At 43.3% G+C, this 23273-nt stretch overlaps 1 protein-coding gene across 2 annotated transcripts in view; it reads left to right on the top strand.

Moving 5' to 3' along the window:
* The first annotated feature begins 667 nt into the window (after positions 1-667).
* LOC120978736 (laminin subunit beta-2-like) overlaps positions 668-23273 on the top strand; it is a 63286-nt gene continuing 40680 nt past the window's right edge. Inside the window, exons 1-2 of one of the 2 annotated variants that reach the window (XM_040407048.1) lie at positions 668-874; positions 14903-15006. In XM_040407048.1, coding sequence (XP_040262982.1) covers positions 14952-15006 — 55 coding nt within the window. In that variant the 5' untranslated portion in view covers positions 668-874; positions 14903-14951. Of the gene's footprint in view, positions 875-11642; positions 12077-14902; positions 15007-23273 lie in introns of those variants that run through there. The other variant, XM_040407047.1, reaches the window with a different exon arrangement.

The raw sequence follows: 23273 nt of genomic DNA, 5'->3' as shown, positions 1-23273 counted from the left end.
TGTTATGGGGGCTCTATAGATGTCACTGTTATGGGGGCTCTATAGATGTCACTGTTATGGGGGCTCTATAGATGTCACTGTTATGGGGGCTCTATAGATGTCACTGTTATGGGGGCTCTATAGATGTCACTATTATGGGGGCTCTATAGATGTCACTGTTATGGGGGCTCTATAGATGTCACTGTTATGGGGGCTCTATAGATGTCACTATTATGGGGGCTCTATAGATGTCACTATTATGGGGGCTCTATAGATGTCACTGTTATGGGGGCTCTATAGATGTCACTGTTATGGGGGCTCTATAGATGTCACTATTATGGGGGCTCGGTGGCTGTCACCATTATGGGGCAGCAGTAAATGGGGCGTGCCACATATTTAAAGGGATGGAGTATACATGTAGTTCTCCCAGAAATAATCTCTCACAATTAGTACAGTGCGGAATATTCTCCGGTAATCCGTCCTGACAACCCTGCGCATTCATGTCACATGTGGGTGAAATATGAGCCTCGGGACAATGGCCGCAATATCAAAGGTTAGAACTTACAAAAGCCGAAACCATACACCCGTGTTTGACTCTACACCCTGCCAAAGCAGCTGCAAACCCATCTGCTCCCTCCCAGTGCCCGCTGCAATCCCTGCAGAGGGAAAAGCAAGGGGTGTGGGCGCACGGTAATCACTGCGAGGGAATCAGGTAGGAAGCAGGTAATAATAACCGCAGGCAAACACCCTGACAGGTCTCGCCCACTTCACTACTTGGCAGCGGAGCAGCGCGCAGGAAACACCCCACAGCCATGAAAAAAATACATCAGCAAGAAGATAATCCTCAAGACTGAGAGGAGACGTCTTATTCCGGCCCCAGCTCCCCAGGCAGCAGGTGAGACTCAAACTTCCTCATTTCTGGCTCCTTCAAGACTTTGTCCCGGATGATAGACGCCCAGGGAACAGGTCATTGTCACCGCCACCTGCCACTGAAACGTCGCCTGGTACAGACGTAGCAGAGCTGAATTTGTCATTTAGCTCTTTGGGGTTGCATGGTCTGTGCTTTGTGGTAGTTCTTGCCGGCAAGATAATGCAGTCGGTTTACCTGCAGTCCTATGTAAAACTATGGATAAAACATCTGCAGCTGTGCCTAGGGGCAAACTCAGCCCTGCTACATCTCTATGACAGATCTGTTGGTTTGGCTGTATAAGGACAGCAATATTATTTTTTTTTGGTGTGTTTTGTGGTATTCTTATGAGTCACGATAAAGATGTCAGTTTAACTGCAGTCCTATGTAAAACCACAGATAACCCATCTTAGGCTGTGCTTGCTGACAAACTCAGCACTGCTACATCGTGATTGTCTGTGTAAGGACAGCACTTTTTGTGTTTTGTGATATCCTTATAAGTCAAAATAAGGCATTTGGTTTACCAGCAGTCCTATGCAAAACCACAGATAATAACCCGTCTTGAGCTGTGCCTTCTGACAAACTCAGCTTTGCTACATCTGTATAGCAGATCTGTGGGTTTGGCTGTATAAGCACAGCATTTCTGTGTTTTGTAATATCCTTACGAGTCAAAATAATGCATTTGGTTTACTAGCAGTCCTATGTAAAACCACAAACAACCCATCTTGGGCTGGGCCTACCTACAAACGCAGCCCTGCTACATCTGTATATCATATCTGTGGGATAGGCTATTTGAGGGCAGCATTTTTTTTGTGTTTTGCAGTATATTTATGACTAAAGATAATACAGTTGATTTACCTGCAGTCCTATGTAAGACCACAGATAAAACATCTCCAGCTGGGCCTAATGACATACTCATTTGTAGTACGCCTGTGTCACAATTTTTATAATGATAGTCTATGGTGTCTCACTGCGACTGCGACACGACAGTCGCAAAAAATCCATTTGAAATGGATTTTTCTGCGACTGTCGCATTGCAGTCGCAGCATGTCGCATGTCGAGGTGCGACACCCTAGATTATGATTATAAAAATTGTCGCGCGACATTGGTGCGACATCAATGTCGCGAGACACGTGTTGCAGTGTAGTTGTGCCCTATGTGTCGCGCGACTTATTGTCGCCGTGTAGCCCTAGCCTAATACCCGCAGTTTTATGTAACCAGGCCTACTGACAAACTCAATTCTGCTACATCCGTATAATAGATCATTAGAGGTAATAATCTGTGTAAGGCTTCATGCACACGACCGTGCTGCTTTTTACGGACCGCAAACCGCTGATCCGCAAAAAAAAACGAAAGCCGTCCGCGTGCCTTCCGCAATTTGCGGAACGGAACGGGCGGCCCATTGTAGACATGCCTATATGGACGCTCCCATTGGTGTGAAGTTTCCCATTCATTTCCTACAAGAACAAAGTGCATATTTGCAGAGAATTGTAATAATTCCTCTCTCCGGTCCGGTCTTGCGTGTTACACTGAATTGTGGGAGATCCGACGGGTATGTGTGTGCCAGGCCTGCCGGGACATGTGGCTGAGCTTGGCAACACCTGCCTGTTTTCACATGTATGTTTATCCTGGACAAAACATGTTCCATTCACACAGCTTTAAAAATCTGAATCACCGCTTTGTCATTTTAGATTCAAAATTGTATGCAGATTGATTTTTCAGTATAGCGCCATGGCGTTCGAAGGTTATACAGGTGATACAGAGCTCCAAATCCCCTGCATGGACATAGAGATCCATGATAACATTCAGTCTAAAGGCAGCCGCCACTAGAGGGAGCCCACTGCATACGGATTTAGGAATGAGTTCAATGTATGCAGTGAGCTCCCCCTAGTGGTGGCTGCAGGTGGACAGCATTTATCATTCTGCTTTAGGTGATGGAGAAAAATTGAGCTTTGGCCGCTATAATGCTGAGAGATTGACGCCTGGCAAGCGGATGTGCTGTCCCCCATGGCGCGACCTAGCGACCCCTCGTACTGACACCGTCACTGTAATGCCTTTGTCCTTGTTATAGCTCATTGTAGGAATCATCAGGTTTTGTTCACGTTAAGAATTGCAGCTCATTTCTGAGTAAGGTTTCTATTTTCCCCACCTGCGCCATGTTTGACGGGAACAACAACCGCCCCATTGGGCCTGCGCCAGTTACGTTATTATATAATGCAGTGTATACGACACATAGGATCCAGCCTTCCCCATACTGGGCGTGGATTGTGGACAGTATACCTGTGAAAAAAAAAGAAATTGTCAGTAAAAAAATCAATGAATGGAGTCAGATTCTGGATTCTGTCACCAAAAAGGTAGACTGTACCAAAAAAATTGTATTCTGCGTCACAAAACCCTGTTATTCCTTTTGGAAAATTCTATTTTGTGTCACAAAAGTCTGTTTCGTGTCAGAAAAGTGTGTTGTGTGTCACAAAAGTCTATTCCGTGAAACAATTTTTTTTTGTTCTGTATCACAAAATTCTATTCTGTGAAACAACATTCTGTTATTTACCAAAAAGCTTTATTCCAAGTCACAAAATTCTATTTTGTGAAAAACTAAATTGCCATTCTGCATGACCATATTAAAGGGGGTTGTCTCATCGTGGACAATGGGGGCAGATCGCTAGGATATGACCCCAATGTCTTATAGGTGGGACCCGCACCTATATCGAGAACGGAGCCCCGCAGAGTGGTGACTGGAGGAGTCTGGTCCGGCCGCCACCAAGCGCTCTTCCCATAGAAGAGCATGACCGGCCACCGCTCCCATTCACTTCTATGGGCCCTACGGAAATAGCCGAGCTCAGCTATTTTCGGTGGCCCAATAGAAATGAATTGAAGGTGGCGGCGCATGCACAGTGCCCCCTCCATAACTTTCAGGGCTCCGTTCTCTATATAGCCCCCCGTTCTCACCTATAAGACAACGGGGGCATATCCTAGCGATGTACCCCCATTGTCTGAGATAACCCCTTTAAATTCTGTCCCAAAGCAACAAACTCCCAAAATAAAAAAAAACGTATTACGCTCGCTACTTCACTGCTATTTGCTTGACCGGTATCATACCTGCAAGACTTTCAGAATAATTTCCGCAGACTGCCCACCCCTCAGCTGGTGTATCTAAAAGCCCCTCATGGGTGGTACTCTCGCGGGGGCCACATAGCTCCATATCCCTCATCACCTCCAGCATAGCAATTATAACCCAATAGTGACCAAGCGACGTACATGTCTGTCACGTAGATGAGGGCTTTAATCCCGTCTCATTTTAAATGTACCTTGAGGGAATCTGGTAGGAGGCAGGTTGGGTGCATGGTTGTCAGACTGGTTGTCACAGAACGAAGATTGAAGTCCACACCAATACCAACTGTCGCCATCGCCGCTCCATTCATCCAAGATTATACGTATTATATATCAAAATGACTAAAACTAAATAGGAAACCCATCCTTTCTTTTAGTTCAAAAATAAATAAATCGCAAATTTAAAGAATAAAGAACTATAAATTTAAACACTTTTTGTACCTATTTTATTTTTTTTAAAAAGGTATAAAACAGGAAAAAGGTCCATAAAACTACCATCGCTGAAAAGTAGTATATATAGGGGTTAACTACCTACAAACTAAATCCGTGCAAAACACACAATATGTGCAAATAGGAAATACAATAATGGATAGAGGGGGGTATAACAAGGACACGGAGAGAACCACATCAAAGGAGACTATCCCTTTAAAAAGCACTGACTCATAAGTAGTCATTACAATCGAGCGTGACATTCCTCCCATTCAGATTCCTATTATTATTATTTTTATGAGGAATTCAATTTAGGTTTTTCTGAAGAAGAAAAAAAAAAAAAAGAAAAGTGACAACCAGTTTTCCTAAGCCACAAATGTGCACAGGTCAGTTGTCACTTCCCTTCCCCCACTCCAGCTTACAGAAAGTACTAGACAAAAACTGTTTGCTCATGGTATAGCTATGGTGGCCGCACCTACATGCATCACACAGCAGGGGGCGACAATGAGCACAGGAGAAAAGGCTCCTCCTACTGGAAAGAGGATATAAAGAGCTTTTCTCTGTCCTGGGGCATGATGGGAGAACAAAATGTAGTCACCATTAGTTATACGCTCTCGAGCAGAGATATACATGGGAAGGGCCCCATGGCAAATATTAAAATAAGGGCCCCTATCTATGATTGACGGCTTACACCCATCATTGCAGGCGTGAAGAGTTTGGCTCATTCGCTACTATTAAATACATTGTTGCAAAAGTTTTTGCACACCAATGCATATTCTAGTCTAAGCCTTAGAATGATAATAGTTCTCATCAATCCGAACTGGATTTCGGCTGCGGAATCTGGGTCACAGGTCAATCACACAGCGAGCAAACTGTGATCAGGCTTCATTTATTCTTTTGAATAGGAAACGGCCATCGTGCAGAGGACAATGTACCCGCAAACCCCTGGCAAGGCGGGCATGTCTAATAGACGCACAATAGAGGGGTCAAGACAAGGGGGTGTTTTTAATTGGCTAGTGGGAAAACCCTTAAGTGTTATCATTCCATAGTATGTGGCTTTAAGGGGTTCAGGGGTTGCAGTCATACCCGGCCACAGGTTCCTGAAGAGGTCCAAATGCCATCAGCTCTATGGTAACAATGTTACAGTATAGAAAAGAGGCATCCATGTTCTTTATTTTAAACAGTGTATTTTGTCATCTAAAAATTTCTCTATATAAAATGATACCGCCATGAGGTGCCTAAATTATAGCTCCATACAGAATGCACAAAATACCCTCAGAGCCCTTCCATATTCTGCCATTCGGTGTCGTGTCCACTACCATATAGTGTCCACATAACACAGCCTATAGAGCATGCATAATACTACCACATAGATCTCCTTTTATGATGAGGATGTCACCTAAAGTGAGATCCTAACCAATGACCGATCTTTTGTTGTTTGTGGTCATGGTCTATCATAGCTGGACCTCACTGTATCTCCTGAGCAAGGATATAAAACTTCTATATATAATGTCACACGATACTTATTACTGACCTCACGCTTACTATAGCAAAATAGGTGTGAGGATAGGCTGCCGTACCCATGGCGGTGCCCAATTTCCTAAATGTTCAATTCACCTAACTTTCCGGGTCTTTATGCTATGGTTGCCACCAGTAACTAGTGAGGCCTTATGTTACATACTTTAACTTGGCTGAAGATTTTCTTTGGGCACCATAACCATCATTCCTGTTTCTAGAATAAGGGTCTACAGACTCTACTCCCTCTTTATATACAGTGAGACCCCTATCCTTTCATTGCTTGTAGTGAGGGTCTTTCATAGCTGGATGTTAGTCTCTCTTGTGAATGAGGGTCTGCAGCTCTTTTATATGAGGATGTCCTCCTTGACGTATGGGCTTCCATTGCTTTTGTACGCATGGCGGTGCCCGTTTTCCTAAATGTTCAATCCATCTAGCTTAACAGGTCTTTATGTTATGGTTGTCATCTAATAAACCCACCAGCAACTAATAAGGTATCATGTCCCATACTTTAAATTGGCTGAAGATTTTCTTTGGGCACCATAACCATCACTCTGTCTCCAGAATAAGGGCTCATGCACACGAACGTATTTTCTTTCCATGTCCGTTGGCGGACCGCATGCGGAACAATTCATTTCATTGGGTCCGCAGAAAAAAACAGAAGTTACTCCGTGTGCATTCAGTTTCCGTATGTCCAGTCCGCAAATGGATAGAACATGTCCTATTATTGCCCGCATTACGGACAAGGATAGTACTTTTCTATTAGGGGCCAGCTGTTCCGTTCTGCAAAATACGGAACGCACACGGACGTCATCCGTATTTTTTGTGGATCCGTTTTATGAGGACCGCAAAATACATACGGTTGTGTGCATGAGCCCTAAGGGTCTACAACCTCTTTATTTAAAGTGAGACCCTATAACTGTGTGCTGACAATCCTTTCATTGCTTGGAGTGAGGGTCTATCATGATGTCATGATATATAGCTTGATGTCAATCTGTCTTCTGTATGAGGGTCTACAGCACTTATATATTATGATGTCCTCATAGATGTATGGGCTCCCAGGGCTGCCGTACCCATGGCGGTGCCCAAATTCCTAAATGTTCAATCTATCAAGTTTGTAGAGTCTTTGTACTATGGTTGTCACCTCATAAACCCACCAGCAACTAGTGAGGCATCATGTTGCATTCTTTACCTTGGCTGAAGATTTTCTTTGGACACCATAACCATCGCTCTGTTTCCAGAATAAAGATCTTAAATGTCTTTGTTTAAAGTTAGACCCCTATCACCGGGTGCTACCAAGCCTACGATTGCTTGTAGTGAGGGTCTTTCATAGCTGGACATCAGTCTGTCTTCTGAATCAGGGTCTACTGCATTTTTCTAAATGATGATGTCACTTACAAAGGTATGGGCTTCCATGTCGTACCCATGGCAGTGCCTAATTTCCTAAATGTTCAATCCATCTAGCTTTCAAGCTCCATAGGAGGCATCATGTTACTGTAACCTGGCTGAACATTTCCTTTGGGCATGAATAATGACCCATTTTGTGTTCTTCAGGCCCTTCTTCACCTTACTAATTATTGGCCTCCAGGTAAGAGAAATTTTGCGGCATGAACTTTCCTAACAGGGTCATGTGTTGCTATTGTCTGCAAGGAAATATGATCCCTCTGATGCTGCATAGAGGATTATGTCAACAGGAAATATGAAATGGGATTGATGTTCCTTTTTAGAAAGATGATGCTATAACACAAATATGCATCAACACCCCAAAAGTAGCATGGTAGATAAATAAATCCGACATAAGACATGGACTCTTTAACGATGCTCCATAGTAGAGCCCCATAGTGCAGTTGTATTACATGAACACTATATGACATTATTATTTACATGACACCATTATACTGTATATTCACTATATGACACTTTTATATAGGCAATGTACATAATTTGATTATTTTAAAGTAATTATTAGGCACTATGACATTATAATATGAGTACGGTACTCTATAGTAATTATTAGTCACCTTATAACACATTATTTGGGCATTGTACAGTAAATATTATGCACCTTATAGCACTATTGTTTGGGCACTTTTTGGTATTGGTATTATTTTGGCACTATTATTCGGGCACTGTATGGTAATTGTTAGGCAACTTTGGCACTATTATTTGAGCACTATAGTAATTGTTAGGCACTTACGGCACTATTATTTGAGCACTATATAGTACTGTTACTGGCAATGTATGGTAATTATTAGGTACCTTAAAGGTGGGCTTACATGGGCCGAGCTAAAGGCGATTTTGGGGAAGGAGGCATTCCTTCGCTAGTTCAGTGAAGGAGACCACATCATTTACATGCATCGATCTCCTCCACGGTATGAAAACGAGCGGTCGCTATTGAGATTGCTCGTCCTCATACAGGTGCATTGTTTCTGGGCAGCAGATCACTGTTTGGACCGCACGATCTGCTGCTCAGAAACAGTAATTTAGGTGCCTGCAATAACGACATGATCCCCCGATGTATGAGCGTTTCGTTCGTTCATCGGGTGATCGGCGGCACATTTAGATGGGGAGATTGTCGGGAACGAGCATTTGTAGGAACAGTCGTCCTCAATAATCTGCCTGAAAATCGGGCTGTGTAAATCCACCTTTAGGCAATATTAGTTGGGCACTGTATGGCAATTATTAGTCCCTTATGGCACTATTCAGTGGGTACTGTATAGTAATAGACATCTTATGGCACTATAATTTGGAAACTGTATGGCACTTTTATTTTAGAACTGTGTAGTATTTACTAGGCAATAGGGGTGAGCGAGTCTAGCTTCGGATCCAAGATCCAAAGTCGATTCGTCCCCCAAACTTCGTTTCAATGCTTCATTTTAAAGCATTAAAATGTATTTTCTGCGGTGAGGCAAAATTTGCTAAGTCCGAAGTTGCACAAGACTTCGCTGAATAACATAGGGCTTCGATTCTACGATTTTAAAAACATTTTAAAACAGGAATCCGAAGTTGGCTTCGGTACTGGCTGGTACCTCGGTACCAAAGCCGACGTTGGATTACAGTTTAAATATGTTTTTAAGGTCGTAGAATCGAAGCCCTATGTTATTCAGCGAAGTCTTGTGCAACTTCGGAATTCATGAATTTTGCCTCGACGCAGCACATACATTTTAATGCTTTAAAATTAAACATGGAAACAAAGTTTGGGGGACGAATCAACTTTGGATCTTGGATCTGAAGCTAGACTCGTTCCCCCTACTAGGCACTTTATGGCACTGTAATTTTGGGCACTGTGTGGTTCTATTCTTTGGGCACTGTATGGTAATTGTTAGACACCTCTGGCAGTATAATTTGGACGCTGTATGGTTCTATTCTTTGGGCACTGTATGGTAATTGTTAGACACCTCTGGCAGTATAATTTGGACGCTGTATGGTTCTATTCTTTGGGCACTGTATAGTAATTGTTAGACACCTCTGGCAGTATAATTTGGACGCTGTATGGTTCTATTCTTTGGGCACTGTATAGTAATTGTTAGACACCTCTGGCAGTATAATTTGGACGCTGTATGGTTCTATTCTTTGGGCACTGTATGGTAATTGTTAGACACCTCTGGCAGTATAATTTGGACGCTGTATGGTTCTATTCCTTGGGCACTGTATAGTAATTGTTAGACACCTCTGGCAGTATAATTTGGACGCTGTATGGTTCTATTCTTTGGGCACTGTATAGTAATTGTTAGACACCTCTGGCAGTATAATTTGGACGCTGTATGGTTCTATTCTTTGGACACTGTATGGTAATTGTTAGACACCTCTGGCAGTATAATTTGGACGCTGTATGGTTCTATTCTTTGGACACTGTATGGTAATTGCTAGACACCTCTGGCAGTATAATTTGGACGCTGTATGGTTCTATTGTTTGGGCACTGTACAGTAATTGCTAGACACCTCTGGCAGTATATTTTGGACGCTGTATGGTTCTGTTGTTTGGGCTCTGTATGGTAATTGTTAGACACCTCTGGCAGTATAATTTGGACGCTGTATGGTTCTATTCTTTGGGCACTGTATAGTAATTGTTAGACACCTCTGGCAGTATAATTTGGACGCTGTATGGTTCTATTCTTTGGGCACTGTATAGTAATTGTTAGACACCTCTGGCAGTATAATTTGGACGCTGTATGGTTCTATTCTTTGGGCACTGTATAGTAATTGTTAGACACCTCTGGCAGTATAATTTGGACGCTGTATGGTTCTATTCTTTGGGCACTGTATAGTAATTGTTAGACACCTCTGGCAGTATAATTTGGACGCTGTATGGTTCTGTTCTTTGGGCGCTGTATGGTAATCTTTAGGCACTTTATGACAGTAATGTTTGGTCAGCATGATGATGGTACTACTCCTTCCATGACACAAGGCTGGGGCTCCTGCACATGTTTTCGCCCAGGGGCCCCCACTAACCATGACACAGCTGTTCCCCTCCCCCTTCAGCGCATGCACCCGGTACTATAGGAGCATCAGGACAATAGAATAATATACTCTGCAATTAACCCGACAAATTATAACGCGTCCTATAAAGGTCTCATTTGGTCTAATTACGAGGTGGGTTAATGATTCGCCCGGACCCCCACACGTCTGCTCCTCCCCCGGGTGGGACACATTCCCCTCACCGCTAATTAGCCCCTCTACAAGACACTGACGAGGACTTGGCGTTTCCTCTCCTATTCATCCGCCAATTTGTGCACAGTACCCACTTATAGATGGGACCTCTTCCAGCCCAGCCAACTGCGCCACCAACTAAATGGGGGAGGGGGGCATTAATATATACATTGTCTATCACTGCTGCGTTACACTGGGGGGATGGGAGGTGACGACTCAACATTGCGGTTGTAGTCTTGGAGCGGACACTGTGGTACAGCTATAAGCCATCATTTTAGAAACCGCACCACACCTGACCTGAGGTTGTGTGTGGTATTGCAGCCCCGAGCTCAACTGCAGTACCAGGCACAACCCATGGACGGGGTGGTGCTGTTTTTATAAAAAAAAAAAGGCAGCCATGTTGTTCTGATAGCAGAGCTGAGTTTGTCCTTCAGCTCTCTGCAGCTGAGCAGGATTGAATACAGACACAAGTGCAACATTTTACTTGGTAAATTTGGGGCACTTAAGCCCCACCCCTACATTATCTGTGAACACCCACATCTGGGCGGGGTTTACAGAAACCCCGGGTGTGTCACGGGTGTGTCCTTTCTGCTTCAACTTAGGGATGTGTCCTTTCTGCTGCAGATCACGGGTGTGTCCTTTCTGCTGCAGATCACGAGTGTGTCCTTTCTGCTGCAGATCACGGGTGTGTCCTTTCTGCTGCAGCTCTGTCCTTATAGCAGGTCAGGAGCCAATTCAGGGATGGAACCGAGCATGTGTGTCCATCTCAGCAAGATGGACAGAGAAATTGGGAAACGAATAAACAGCAGGTGGCGCTGTACAGTTGCATTTTATCCAATAGTTCAGTGACTATACAAAAATTTTAATGACATGCAATCACAAAAGTATTCAGATCCAGGTGCAGGTTTGAAAAGTGCAGAATATTTTTTGTGGGACAACCCCCTTTAAGCATGGGTTCACCCCCAGTTCATTGCCTGGAGTTTATAAGTTTATAAGGAGGCAATGAATATATTTGCCAGTCCTGTAAAACTTTCCAGCCGGCCTGTTCCAGGGAGCGGTGCTCCGTACGGTCCGAAATAAAAAAGCGATGGAGACTGCAGGCTTAGTGTATGACCCACGGAGCAGAAAAAACCCTGTCCCTGCATTCCTGTAGCCTGGAGACCATGCGCTCCCCTTTCAGCCCGCGCTCACCAGTGACAGTACCAATTTGAATAAGAATCACTCCATTTAGGATCAGGGTCGGAGGGAGGGAGCGCTGCCCCATCAGTCCCGCTCGCTCGCTGCACTATTACTTGTTTGTTTTCACATTGCTAGTGTTCTCACGCTGCACGTCAGTATAACACCCCCCCCCCCCCCCCCCATGCATCATTGGGGGGCCGGACCCAGAGATAAGATACTGAATTTTTGTCATTTAAGTTTCTGACGACTTTTAGTCCTTGGCATCAAGTTGTAGAAGATACGAGTGACAGTGACGTCAACTTCAAGGTAACCGACTTCACCTCGTATTTTATCTAGAAATAGATTTAGGTTGTTGGAATCAGACGTCGGAATAAAGGGGGTCGGGGTCAAGAAGACAAAATCAGCTGGACTTGTTAAAAGACCTTTAAGACGTCTGGAAACTTATCTGTGAGGCTTCAAAGTGCTTTCTATAACCAGTAGATATATCTGAATGAGTGGATGGACACATTACTTAGATAGATAGATAGATAGATATGAGATAGATAGATAGATAGATATGGGATAGATAGATAGATAGATAGATAATAGATAGATAGATAGATAGATAGATAGATAGATAATAGATAGATAGAAAGATAGATAATAGATAAATAGATAGATAGATAGATAGATATGAGATAGATAGATAGATAGATATAATAGATATGAGATAGATAGATAGATAGATAGATAGATAGATAGATAGATAGATAGATAGATAGATATGAGATAGATAATAGATAGATAGATAGATAGATAGATAGATAGATAATAGATAGATATGAGATAGATAGATATGAGATAGATAGATAGATAGATAGATAGATAGATAGATGATAGATAGATAGATAGATAGATAGATAAATAGGTGATAGATAGATAGATAGATAGATAGATAGATAGATAAATAGGTGATAGATAGATAGATAAATAGATAGATAGATAAATAGGTGATAGATAGATAGATAAATAGATAGATAGATAGATAGATAGATAATAGATAGATAGATAGATAGATAGATAGATAAATATGGGATAGATAGATAGATAATTTCAGACAAAACAGCTCCAAGGCCAAAAAAATAATACTTTGGAGTGCTGCATCCTTTCTTAGAAGATGGATGGATGTATAGACAGAAAGAAAGATAGATCGATCATATCTAAGTATCTCTTTATTTGCATATATTTCGTAGTGTGTATTTTCATTTTCTAGTTATCTATTTGCATTATCAATTTAATTACATTGTTTTTTATTTACATTTCATTCCATGTATCTAACGTAAAGAACATGTCTTGATTTGATTTCAAGTATATGTTCCTTTAAAAATTTCTGAATGGGTAAAATATACAGTAGCATAATAAATATAGATACAACTATATAATACAGTAATATAACTATACATACACCTATATAATGCAGAATATGAGAACTATACATATAACGATATAATACAGTAATATAATAACTACATATTGTATGCCTATATAATAATAGAATAGCTATACATATAACTATATAATACAGTAATATAATTACTATACATACACCTATATAATAAATAATATAATAACTACATATTGTATGCCTATATAATAATAGAATAGGTTGGATCATTTTCCGGCATTAGAGATCTCCTCTCAGGTCTTATTCGGTTCAGATACATTGATTAGATACAGCGGGGCTCATAGTGGGTGACATTTTTGGAAATATCTGTCTCTCTGTATAAATATTTTTGCTATGATTGAAAACTTTTTGGGATTTGTAAGGTTGTCTATGTTTGGTCCATAAATTGAGTTCATCTAGGGATCGGTACCTTATATCAGGACTGGTATCTGTCATAAGTGGGGGCACTGGCTCCCTGTCCATAGGGGGTGTCCATTTAAAAAAAATAATAATAATTATTACCGGAATTTAATTCAATTAAGAAAAAAATTGAAGTAAATAATTTTTTAAACATGTTAAAAAATGTGAAAACTGTGATTGTGACAGAACAGATTGTGACAATCTGGAAATTTGAGAATTTCTAAAGTTAACTCTTAAAAGAGGTGTTGGTAAATGTGGACCTCGCTGCGGTGTCCAAGCCTCTCACTGGGACTGGTGTTTCCATAAATGTATCTTTTAAATAGAAATTGTCACAATGAGAAGAGCCATTACCACGAGGGGTCCATGACCGCACCCTGCTGGGGGGGGAGGGGCGTTTACTGCGTGTGTGGCAAAATCATTCATTCAACCCGTATGTGATGACTTCACTTCTGGATAGTGATTAGCACCATATATTACTGAGCTCCCATACTGTCGATGGGGCCCTCAGGCCAGAAATATGGGCCAAAACTGTACAGCATCCCAAAGCAACCCCAGGGTTTGTAGACATCAGTATATACCCACTTATATGACTGGTTTACATGGCCAGATATATATTAATTTGAATGAGGCCTTAGCTGCAATACCAGACACAACCTATAGACAAGAGTGGCGCTGTTTAAAAAAAAAAAAAGAGCAGAGACATTTTTTGCTAACCCCGGAACTCCACTCCGCTGATCGGTGGGTGGTGGTCCCTGGTGTCGGACCCCCACTGATCAGATATTGACAACAGGCCATCAATACTCTATTAAAGGGGTTGTGCCAAGATTTGATAGGGGATAACTAACAGATCCGTGGGGGCCTGACCAATTCCAAGAACCAGGGTCCCGTTTCCCCAATCTGATGGAGCGGCAGGTCAGGCACGCACACTGCCACTCCATTCATTCTCTATGGCACTGCCAGAGCTAGCTGAGTCCAGTGCTTGGCTTTTTTCCAGATCTCCCATAGAGGTGAATGGAGCTGCAGTGTGAATGCTCGACCTGCTCCTCTGTTAATTTCGAGGGGTAAGGGGTCCCAGTTCTCATGATCCATGGGACCCCCACCGATCTAATGGTCATCCTCTATCCTGTGGATACAGGATAACTTGTAACAACCCCTTTAAGACAATTTTAATCTTGTCTTCATTAATCTTGTCTTCTTTAATCTTGTCTTCTTTAATCTTGTCTTCCTTAATGTTGTCTTCTTTGTTTATCATTTTTATTTTTAACTTTTTTTTAAAAACATTTTTTCAGGAGGAATACACTAGAATTTGCCAAGAAATCCTGAGACATTGAATTGCAGATGACGCGTTGGAAAATTATATGGCGGCATGGATTTTTGCCTCTCCTGATTTTGGGTAAGACTCTTGTTTTCTTATCAGTGTGAGCAGGACGCGTGATTGACAGAATATATATTTCCTATTAGACAAGTCGTCATCAGTTTAGTCATTTATAATGAGAGGGGATGTGTGGGCAATGCTCCTCTCAATGTCATTGGCTATCAGGAAGACCTGAGGGAGGGAAGGGGTGGGATCTGCTGGGGGAAAAGTCTGGGTCATAAAAAGCTTATTGGAAAATGAAAGGACCTGACATGTCTGCTATAGAACTCTGCGCTGTCCCTCTGCTACTCCTTCTGGTAATCTATCAATCAATTGACGGGCATTACCGCACAGTTGTCTAAGGCCCCTTTCACACGGGCGAGTATTCTGCGCAGATGCGATGCGTGAGTTGAACGCATTGCACCCGCACTGAATACCGACCCATTCATTTCTATGGGGCTGTTCACATGAGCGGTGATTTTCACGCATCACTTGTGAGTTGCGTGAAAATCGCAGCATGCTCTATATTCTGCGTTTTTCACGCAACGCAGGCCCCATAGAAATGAATGGGGTTGCGTGAAAATCGCAAGCATCCGCAAGCAAGTGCGGTCATCACATGATCCATCACATGATCTTTTACCATGGTGATGACCGGAGTGACGTCACCACAGGTCCTGTTCAGCAAAGAAGGAGACAGAAGAGATGCCGGCAGCGCCAGCAAGTGGATTAAGGTGAGTTAAATTATTTTTATTTATTTTCTAACCCCTCCAGCCCTATTGTACTATGCATTCTGTATTCAGAATGCTATTATTTTCCCTTATAACCATGTTATAGGGGAAATAATACAATCTACACAACCCCGATCCCAAGCCCGAACTTCTGTTTGGGTACCAAACATGCGCGATTTTTCTCACGCGAGTGCAAAACTCATTACAATGTTTTGCACCCGCACATTTTCCCGCAACGCCCGTCTGAAAGAGGCCTAAGTGTATGGGGACACGCCCTATTTACAAGGGAAATGGCAACATTCAATTTTTCGATTCATACATTTCCAGGAGGAACAACAGAGGATCAGCACAAAATTTATATTTTATGGGTAATGCAAGATTTTAAGTTAAACAGAAATGTCAGGAGAAGCTACATCCTCTTTTAGATTCCATTAGAAAAAATAAAAAAATCTCTTCTTTTCAGGAAACGGTGCCCCTCCTGTCCATAGACCATGCCTGGTATTGCAGCTCTGCTCCATGTATTTGTAGAGTAGCTGAACTGTAATACCTGGCACAGTCAGTGGCGCTGTTTCTGGAGTGAGAAAAATATCTCAGCACAGATGGGGTTAATGGCATAGCCGGGCAGTCAGCGCACCAGCTGTATACTGCACGATGTGAAGCAGGGAATATGTCTTGTGACTCCTGTGCGGTGCAGTGGATGGGAAAAGAATGCAGGTTTCCTTCACTGCTTGCTTCAGGAACACAATGTTCTGCACATCAGCGTGACGTCTCGGCAGGACAGTGCGCTCACCCACCATGGTGATTGCCTCCATCCAGGGGCATAGCTATAGGGTACAGAGATCGCAGTTGTGCATCAAAATTTTTAAAAACTTCAACACTGCTTAAAAATCCCTTACCGTTTTGTGTATGCAGCCGCGACGCAGAACTATGCATTTCCATGCTCACAGACCACAAACATAAACTGCGTGTAGGTTTCTTCTCTTCCATCCCCCCAAACAGCTCAAGGAGTGGAGGAACACAGGGCTGCAGGATCAGACAACACAGGTTTGTAGTCTGTAACCATGGAGACGCATGGTTCTGCAGAGTGCTGGTATGCAGAAAATGGTCATTTAAATAAAATTTAAAAAAACAAGTCTGTGTACAAAGTTGCTCTTTTTGGATGTATCGGGAAAATAAAAAAGGGTCGAAATGGTGGAAGAATCCTTTAACATAACGGAAATGTTCCCTTCTGTTGAGCAGAGGCGAAAATTTCTACGGGGTGAGATTCGCCACTTTGCAGGTGGAATTTACATTTCGGTTAAAGGCGTATTCCCATCTGGGACATCAATGGCATCGCTAGGATATGCCATTAATGTCAGAAAGGTGCAGGTCCCACCCTTGGGGCCAACTCCTATCTCCAGACCGGGCCCCCCGAAGTGAAGGAGAGGGCACCGCACATGCGCAGCTTTCATCCCATTCACTGCTATGGGACTTCTGAAAATATCAGAGCGAGCTCGGCTATTTTCAGAAGTTCCATGGTAGGTAATGGAGAGAAAGCTCAACCACCGCCAGCTCTCCGCTCACCGCTATGGGACTGCTGGAAATCGACAAGCCAGCGCATGCGCAGCTGCTTTCCCTTCCCATCCGAGGGGACCTCTGGAGCTAGGACCAACACCTGACTGACTAGCGATATGCCATCAATGTCTCAGATGGTATTACCCCTTTAAAAACTAAGATTATAAGGACATTATTTTAATTTATTTATCATTTTATATTTTATTTTTTATTTATTTTTGTTATTTTTATTATTTTAGTTCATTATTTTGCATGTATTACATGAAATAAAATTGGACCATACAGCACAGGCCGCTTCAGAAAATGCCAATGGGGAGAGAGGGTCGGGAGCAGGCGTCGGCGGTATTACATCCTGCTTAATTATTATTATTAGGTTATTATAATTTTATTCATTTATGTGTTCTTAAAGGGGAAAGCCCACTTTTTATTCCCATTAATATTTTTGCACATTTTAAATCTTCATCCTTTGATTATGGCTAGAACTTGGCCAGACTGAGCCGGGGCTGTCACTGCCAGCTGGCAGACAGGCGAATATTTGACGCTTCGTAGGACACTGGGTTACCACGGCAACGTCATTGTGTCCATAGTATCAGATGCTGCGGAATGTCACAAATGCAGAACTTATCAGAGAAATATCAGCAAACAGAGACGCTGGAAGAAGAGATTCTTCTGGGTCAGTTCATTCCTCCATTGTGGGTGCCGGCAGGGGAGACGCTGCCTATGAGTATGGGATTTCTGGAACCATGCTTTACACTTCTGTTGTTCTCTCAGGTCCACCATTAATGGCCAGAGATTATCATCGTCCCTGTTAGATCGCCTTATAATGTTGCATTAGGCATCGTGTACTGATCTTAAAGGGGTTGTCCGATCTGAATATTTATGGCATATCGATAGGACATATGCCATAAATTTGCAGATGGCACAACGTTAAGGCCTCTTTCACACGAGTGTGACGGATTGGCTCCGGATGCGTTCAGTGAAACTCGCACCATTTTGCAAGCAAGTTCAGTCAGTTTTGTCTGCGAATGCGTTTTGATACGTTTTTCACGCGCGTGATAGAAAACTGAAGGTTTGCAAACAACATCTCTTAGCAACCATCAGTGAAAAACGCATTGCTTCCGGATGCGATGCGTTTTTTTTCACTGAAGCCCCATTCACCTCTATGGGGCCAGGGCTGCGTGAAAAACGCAGAATATAGAACGTGCTGCGTTTTTCACGCAACGCAGAAGTGATTGCGTGAAAAGAAACGCTCATTGAAATGAATGGGTCAGGATTCAGTGCGGGTGCTGTGCGTTCACGCCGCGCATTGCATCCGCGCTGAAAACTCGCTCGTGTGAAAGGGGCCCAAGTTCTTAAGTCACTATTCACAGCCAAATCTGCATCAAATTTCTGCTCGCTGTTACCTAGAATTAGTAACATCTGTACTGTACACTGCCTAATGTATGCACTACACCTCCCATAATGCAATGCATCCAGTTCGTGGGGTAGCATGCAAATTAGCATCCTGGTGCACCCTCGCCTGGTGCACTCTCGCCTGGCGCACCCTCGCCTGGCGCACCCTCGCCTGGCGCACCGGGATACATCTGGTGTCCTCTGCTGATATTAGGTGATGGGTCTGGTCCTACAGTAGATAGGGTCCTGTCCTTGAGATGAGGTCCACGATCTGGGAGTGATTAACCCCTGCAGGACCATAAAGCCTCCATTGTCACCCTCGCCTCTCCTTAGCGCCTGTGTTTGCTGCCGCTCCTAGTACAGGGTAATGTTTAGCCCGATGCTCTCCAGCTCTTAACATTCCTCCCATTCCACGGCTGTGATTAACATGTCACTAAACAGGTAAGATCGTATTAAGATTAACCCCTGAAATGTGCCGCCATGGTGCCCGGTTGCATTGGTGAGGCGCGTGCCATTTTCTAGCGCCGTCATCGGACGGGCACCAGCTGTTCTTCTGTTGGCTGGGGCCACATTATATGGCAATGAGGGGGCTAGACCTGATGCCCGATGGGGGTCTAAAGGCTCCTCTGTCCCCTGAGAAGAGACCGGTATTATAAGTGGCACATGGCAGGTGGGCGCCTGGCTACATATTCTGCATTAGGACCCAGGAGCCATATTTCTAAATGAATCTGTTCAATAATAATGACCCAGAGATGTGACTGGGCCCCAATGCAAATTCTGTAACAGGGGCCCCCATCTACCAGGTGCCACTTATAATACTGGTGTCTTCTTATGTGGCAGAGAGGTTTTTGTAACCCCTTGGGCACCAAGGCTCGGGTCACACCGCCACCTCTGCACCCCCTGTAGAACGGGGTCCTGTAAGGGATTTAGTAACCGCGCAGGACGCCGGGAATTCTAGCTGCTCCTTGGCATCCTGGCACACAGTCCATGCACATTGGCGCCACATCCCATTTTTAAAGCATAGAATATCATTCTGTGAAAGGTTAGGTTTATTATTTTGTCCTATAGAATGACACAGAATATCATTTTGTAACAGAGTAAGACGTGTTGTGACACACGGGGGACATTTATCAATAATTATCAAAAATAAGTATGAAAAAATACTAACATCACAAATCAAAAGTGGCGATTTGTTTCACCTCATATGAAAAGGCGCACGCCACTTTTAAAATGTGACTTTTTTTAAATATAAACTTGATTATCCGCCTATTTTTTCAATTTGCAGCATTTTAACGCCAATAGCACTAAAATGTGCCATTTCAGCCTTGCACCTTTTGAAGCGAATTTGCGACTTTTGAAGCATATTTGCGGCATTTCCAGTGGTAAATTGCGGCTTTTGTCTCAGACTCAGGACATTTTTGTTATTGTTTTGTTTTTGTTGAATGTCAATTAAGGCTGTGTTCACATCACGTTTTTTTCATCCATTTAACGCAGTGATGCCTAACCTGCGGCCCTGCAGCTGTTCTAAAACTACAATTCCCAGCATCCCTGGACAGCTATCAGCTTATAGCAGGGCATTGTGGGAGGAGCAGCTGCGTGACGTAGTGAGTGCTATAGTTTAACCAAGCGCCCATGCCTGCACGTTACATATGAATACTATAGCCAGCGGGGCCCGGTGTAATAGAATACATTGAATGCACCGGGCCCCGCTGCCATTCCAATATCAGTTGCCGGCCCCCAGCCCCTGTATTGGGGGTCATTCACTATTTACACAGGGACTCTGTTATGGGGGGCAGATCTGTGGATGACACTGTTATGGGGGGGGGGGGAATCTGTGGATGACACATATATAGCATAAGATGCTATACTGTATATGTGTCATCCACAGATCCCCCCATAGCAGTGTCATCCACAGATACCCCCCATAACAGTATCATCAACAGATCCACCATAAGAGTGTCATCCACAGATCCCCCATAACAGTGTCATCCACAGATCCCTCATAACAGTGTCATCCACAGATCCCCCATAACAGTGTCATCCACAGATCCCCCATAATAGTGTCATCCACAGATCCCCCATAATAGTGTCATCCACAGATCCCCCATAACAGTGTCATCCACAGATCCCCCATAACAGTGTCATCCACAGATCCCCCATAACAGTGTCATCAACAGATACCCCATAACAGTGTCATCCACAGATCCTCCATAATAGTGTCATCCAAAGATCCCCCATAACAGTGTCATCCACAGATCCCCCATAACAGTGTCATCCACAGATCCCCCATAACAATGTCATCCACAGATCCCTCATAACAGTGTTATCCACAGATCCCCCATAACAGTGTCATCCACAGATCCTCCATAATAGTGTCATCCAAAGATCCCCCATAACAGTGTCATCCACAGATCCCCCATAACAATGTCATCCACAGATCCCCCATAACAGTGTCATACACAGATCCCCCATAACCGTGTCATACACAGATCCCCCATAACCGTGTCATCCACAGATCCCCCATAACCGTGTCATCCACAGATCCCCATAACAGTGTCATCCACAGATCCCCCATAACCGTGTCATCCACAGATCCCCCATAATAGTGTCTTCCACAGACCACCATTAGTTCAAAACCCACCAAAAGCACACCTTTTGGTGCAAAATATTTTGTTCTTATTTTTCTCCTCAAAAACCTAGGTGCGTCTTATAGGGCGAAAAATACAGCATTCTTCCCACGATTAGTTGATTTTTCTTTTCAGAAATTAGACTTTTTACACAAAACACCACCACATAAGCTGGCTTTATTGTCCGCAACAATTTGATAGCCCCGCCCACTTATAACTAGTTTATGGTGTGATGCAGTCTTTATGGTGAAAATTCTGGAGAAAACAGTTGATATATTTGGCGCAAATCAAAACACCATTCTTTTTGGTGCATTTTACAACATAAGGCCTCTTGCACACGGCCGTTGTGCTCCCGTGGCCATATTGCGAGGCAATGGCCTTGTGCATTCCGCGTCACGGATGCGGACCCATTCACTTGAATGGGTCCGCAAATCCGGAGATGCGGTGCGGTGCGGAACGGAAGCATGGAACGGAACCCCACGGAAGCACTACGGAGTGCTTCCATGGGGTTCCGATCCGTGCTTCCGTTCCCCCCAAAAATTGATCTTTTTGCGGAAAGGCCGGATCACGGACCCATTCAATTTGAATGGCTCTGGATCTGTCCTTGCCGCTGCGCAGAACGGAACCACAACGGCCGTGTGCAAGAGGCCTAATTCTGGTGCAACATTCTTAGAAAATGTCCCCCATAATATCATCTTTTTAAGACAGAATGACATTTTGTAACGTTTTTTTCTTTTTTAACACAGGATGGTATTTTGTGACTCATATCTCATATCATTTTGTAATGCAGAATTATGTGATATTTTTTGACACTTTTTTTTATAGCACAGAATTAGATATCATTTTTTAACACAAAGTGACATTTCGTGACACAGAATATAACTTTGTAACATGGATTGATATTTTGCAACACATAATACAGTTTACTGAGATGTCGCATGGTTTGCTTTTCATTCACAAGGTCCACAATATTTTCCTGGGTTTTTCCTGGGATCACGGGCACAGGGCATAGGATAAGACATAGGATTAGGCCTGAGGAGAGAGAAGAATAGGACGGCAGCAGTGTGACGAGGGGCTTTTGTGCAGCACAATTCAGAATCAGTCAGATGCACCGATCCGGCCTGGACGGTTAACACAGAATTACTGCAAATATCTCCTGCTCAGTCTAGCGAACATTGTAATGCTTCATATACACGGGTTCATATGGAAAGGTGGTAGTTTTAGGCCTCTTTCACACGGGCGTGTCCGGATTAGGTCCGGATGCGTCCCGGTGCATTGCGGCAAACCCGCGCGAGTAGGTACCCAATTGCAGTCAGTTTTGACTGCGATAGCGTTCCGATGTTCAGTTTTTATTGCGCGGGTGCAATGCGTTTTGCACGCGCGTGATAAAAAACCCGACTGTGGTACCCAGACCCGAACTTCTTTACAGAAGTTCAGGTTTGGGTTGAAGGTTCTGTAGATTGTATTATTTCCCCTTATAACATGGTTATAAGGGGAAATAATAGCATTCTGAATACAGAATGCATAGTACAATAGCGCTGGAGGGGTTAAAAAAAATAATAATAATAATTTAACTCACCTTAATCCACTTGTTCGCGCAGCCGGCATCTCTTCTGTCTTCTTCTGTGAGCAATAGGACCTTTGATGACGTCACTGCATTCATCACATGGTCCATCACATGATCCATCACCATGGTGATGGATCATGTGATGAGCGTAGTGACGTCATCAGAGGTCCTATTGCTCACAGATAAAGACAGAAGAGATGCCGGGCTGCGCGAACAAGTGGATTAAGGTGAGTTAAATTATTTATTATATTTTTTTAACCCCTCCAGCCCTATTGTACTATGTATTCTGTATTCAGAATGCTATTATTTTCCCTTATAACCATGTTATAAGGGGAAATAATAATGATCGGGTCTCCATCCCAATCGTCACATAGCAACCGTGCGTGAAAATCGCACCGCATCTGCACTTGCTTGCGGATGCTTGCGATTTTCACGCAA

This window comes from Bufo bufo, chromosome 9 (assembly GCF_905171765.1).
Source record: "Bufo bufo chromosome 9, aBufBuf1.1, whole genome shotgun sequence".
Taxonomy (NCBI): domain Eukaryota; kingdom Metazoa; phylum Chordata; class Amphibia; order Anura; family Bufonidae; genus Bufo; species Bufo bufo.
This window is presented reverse-complemented; position numbering and strand designations above follow the sequence as displayed.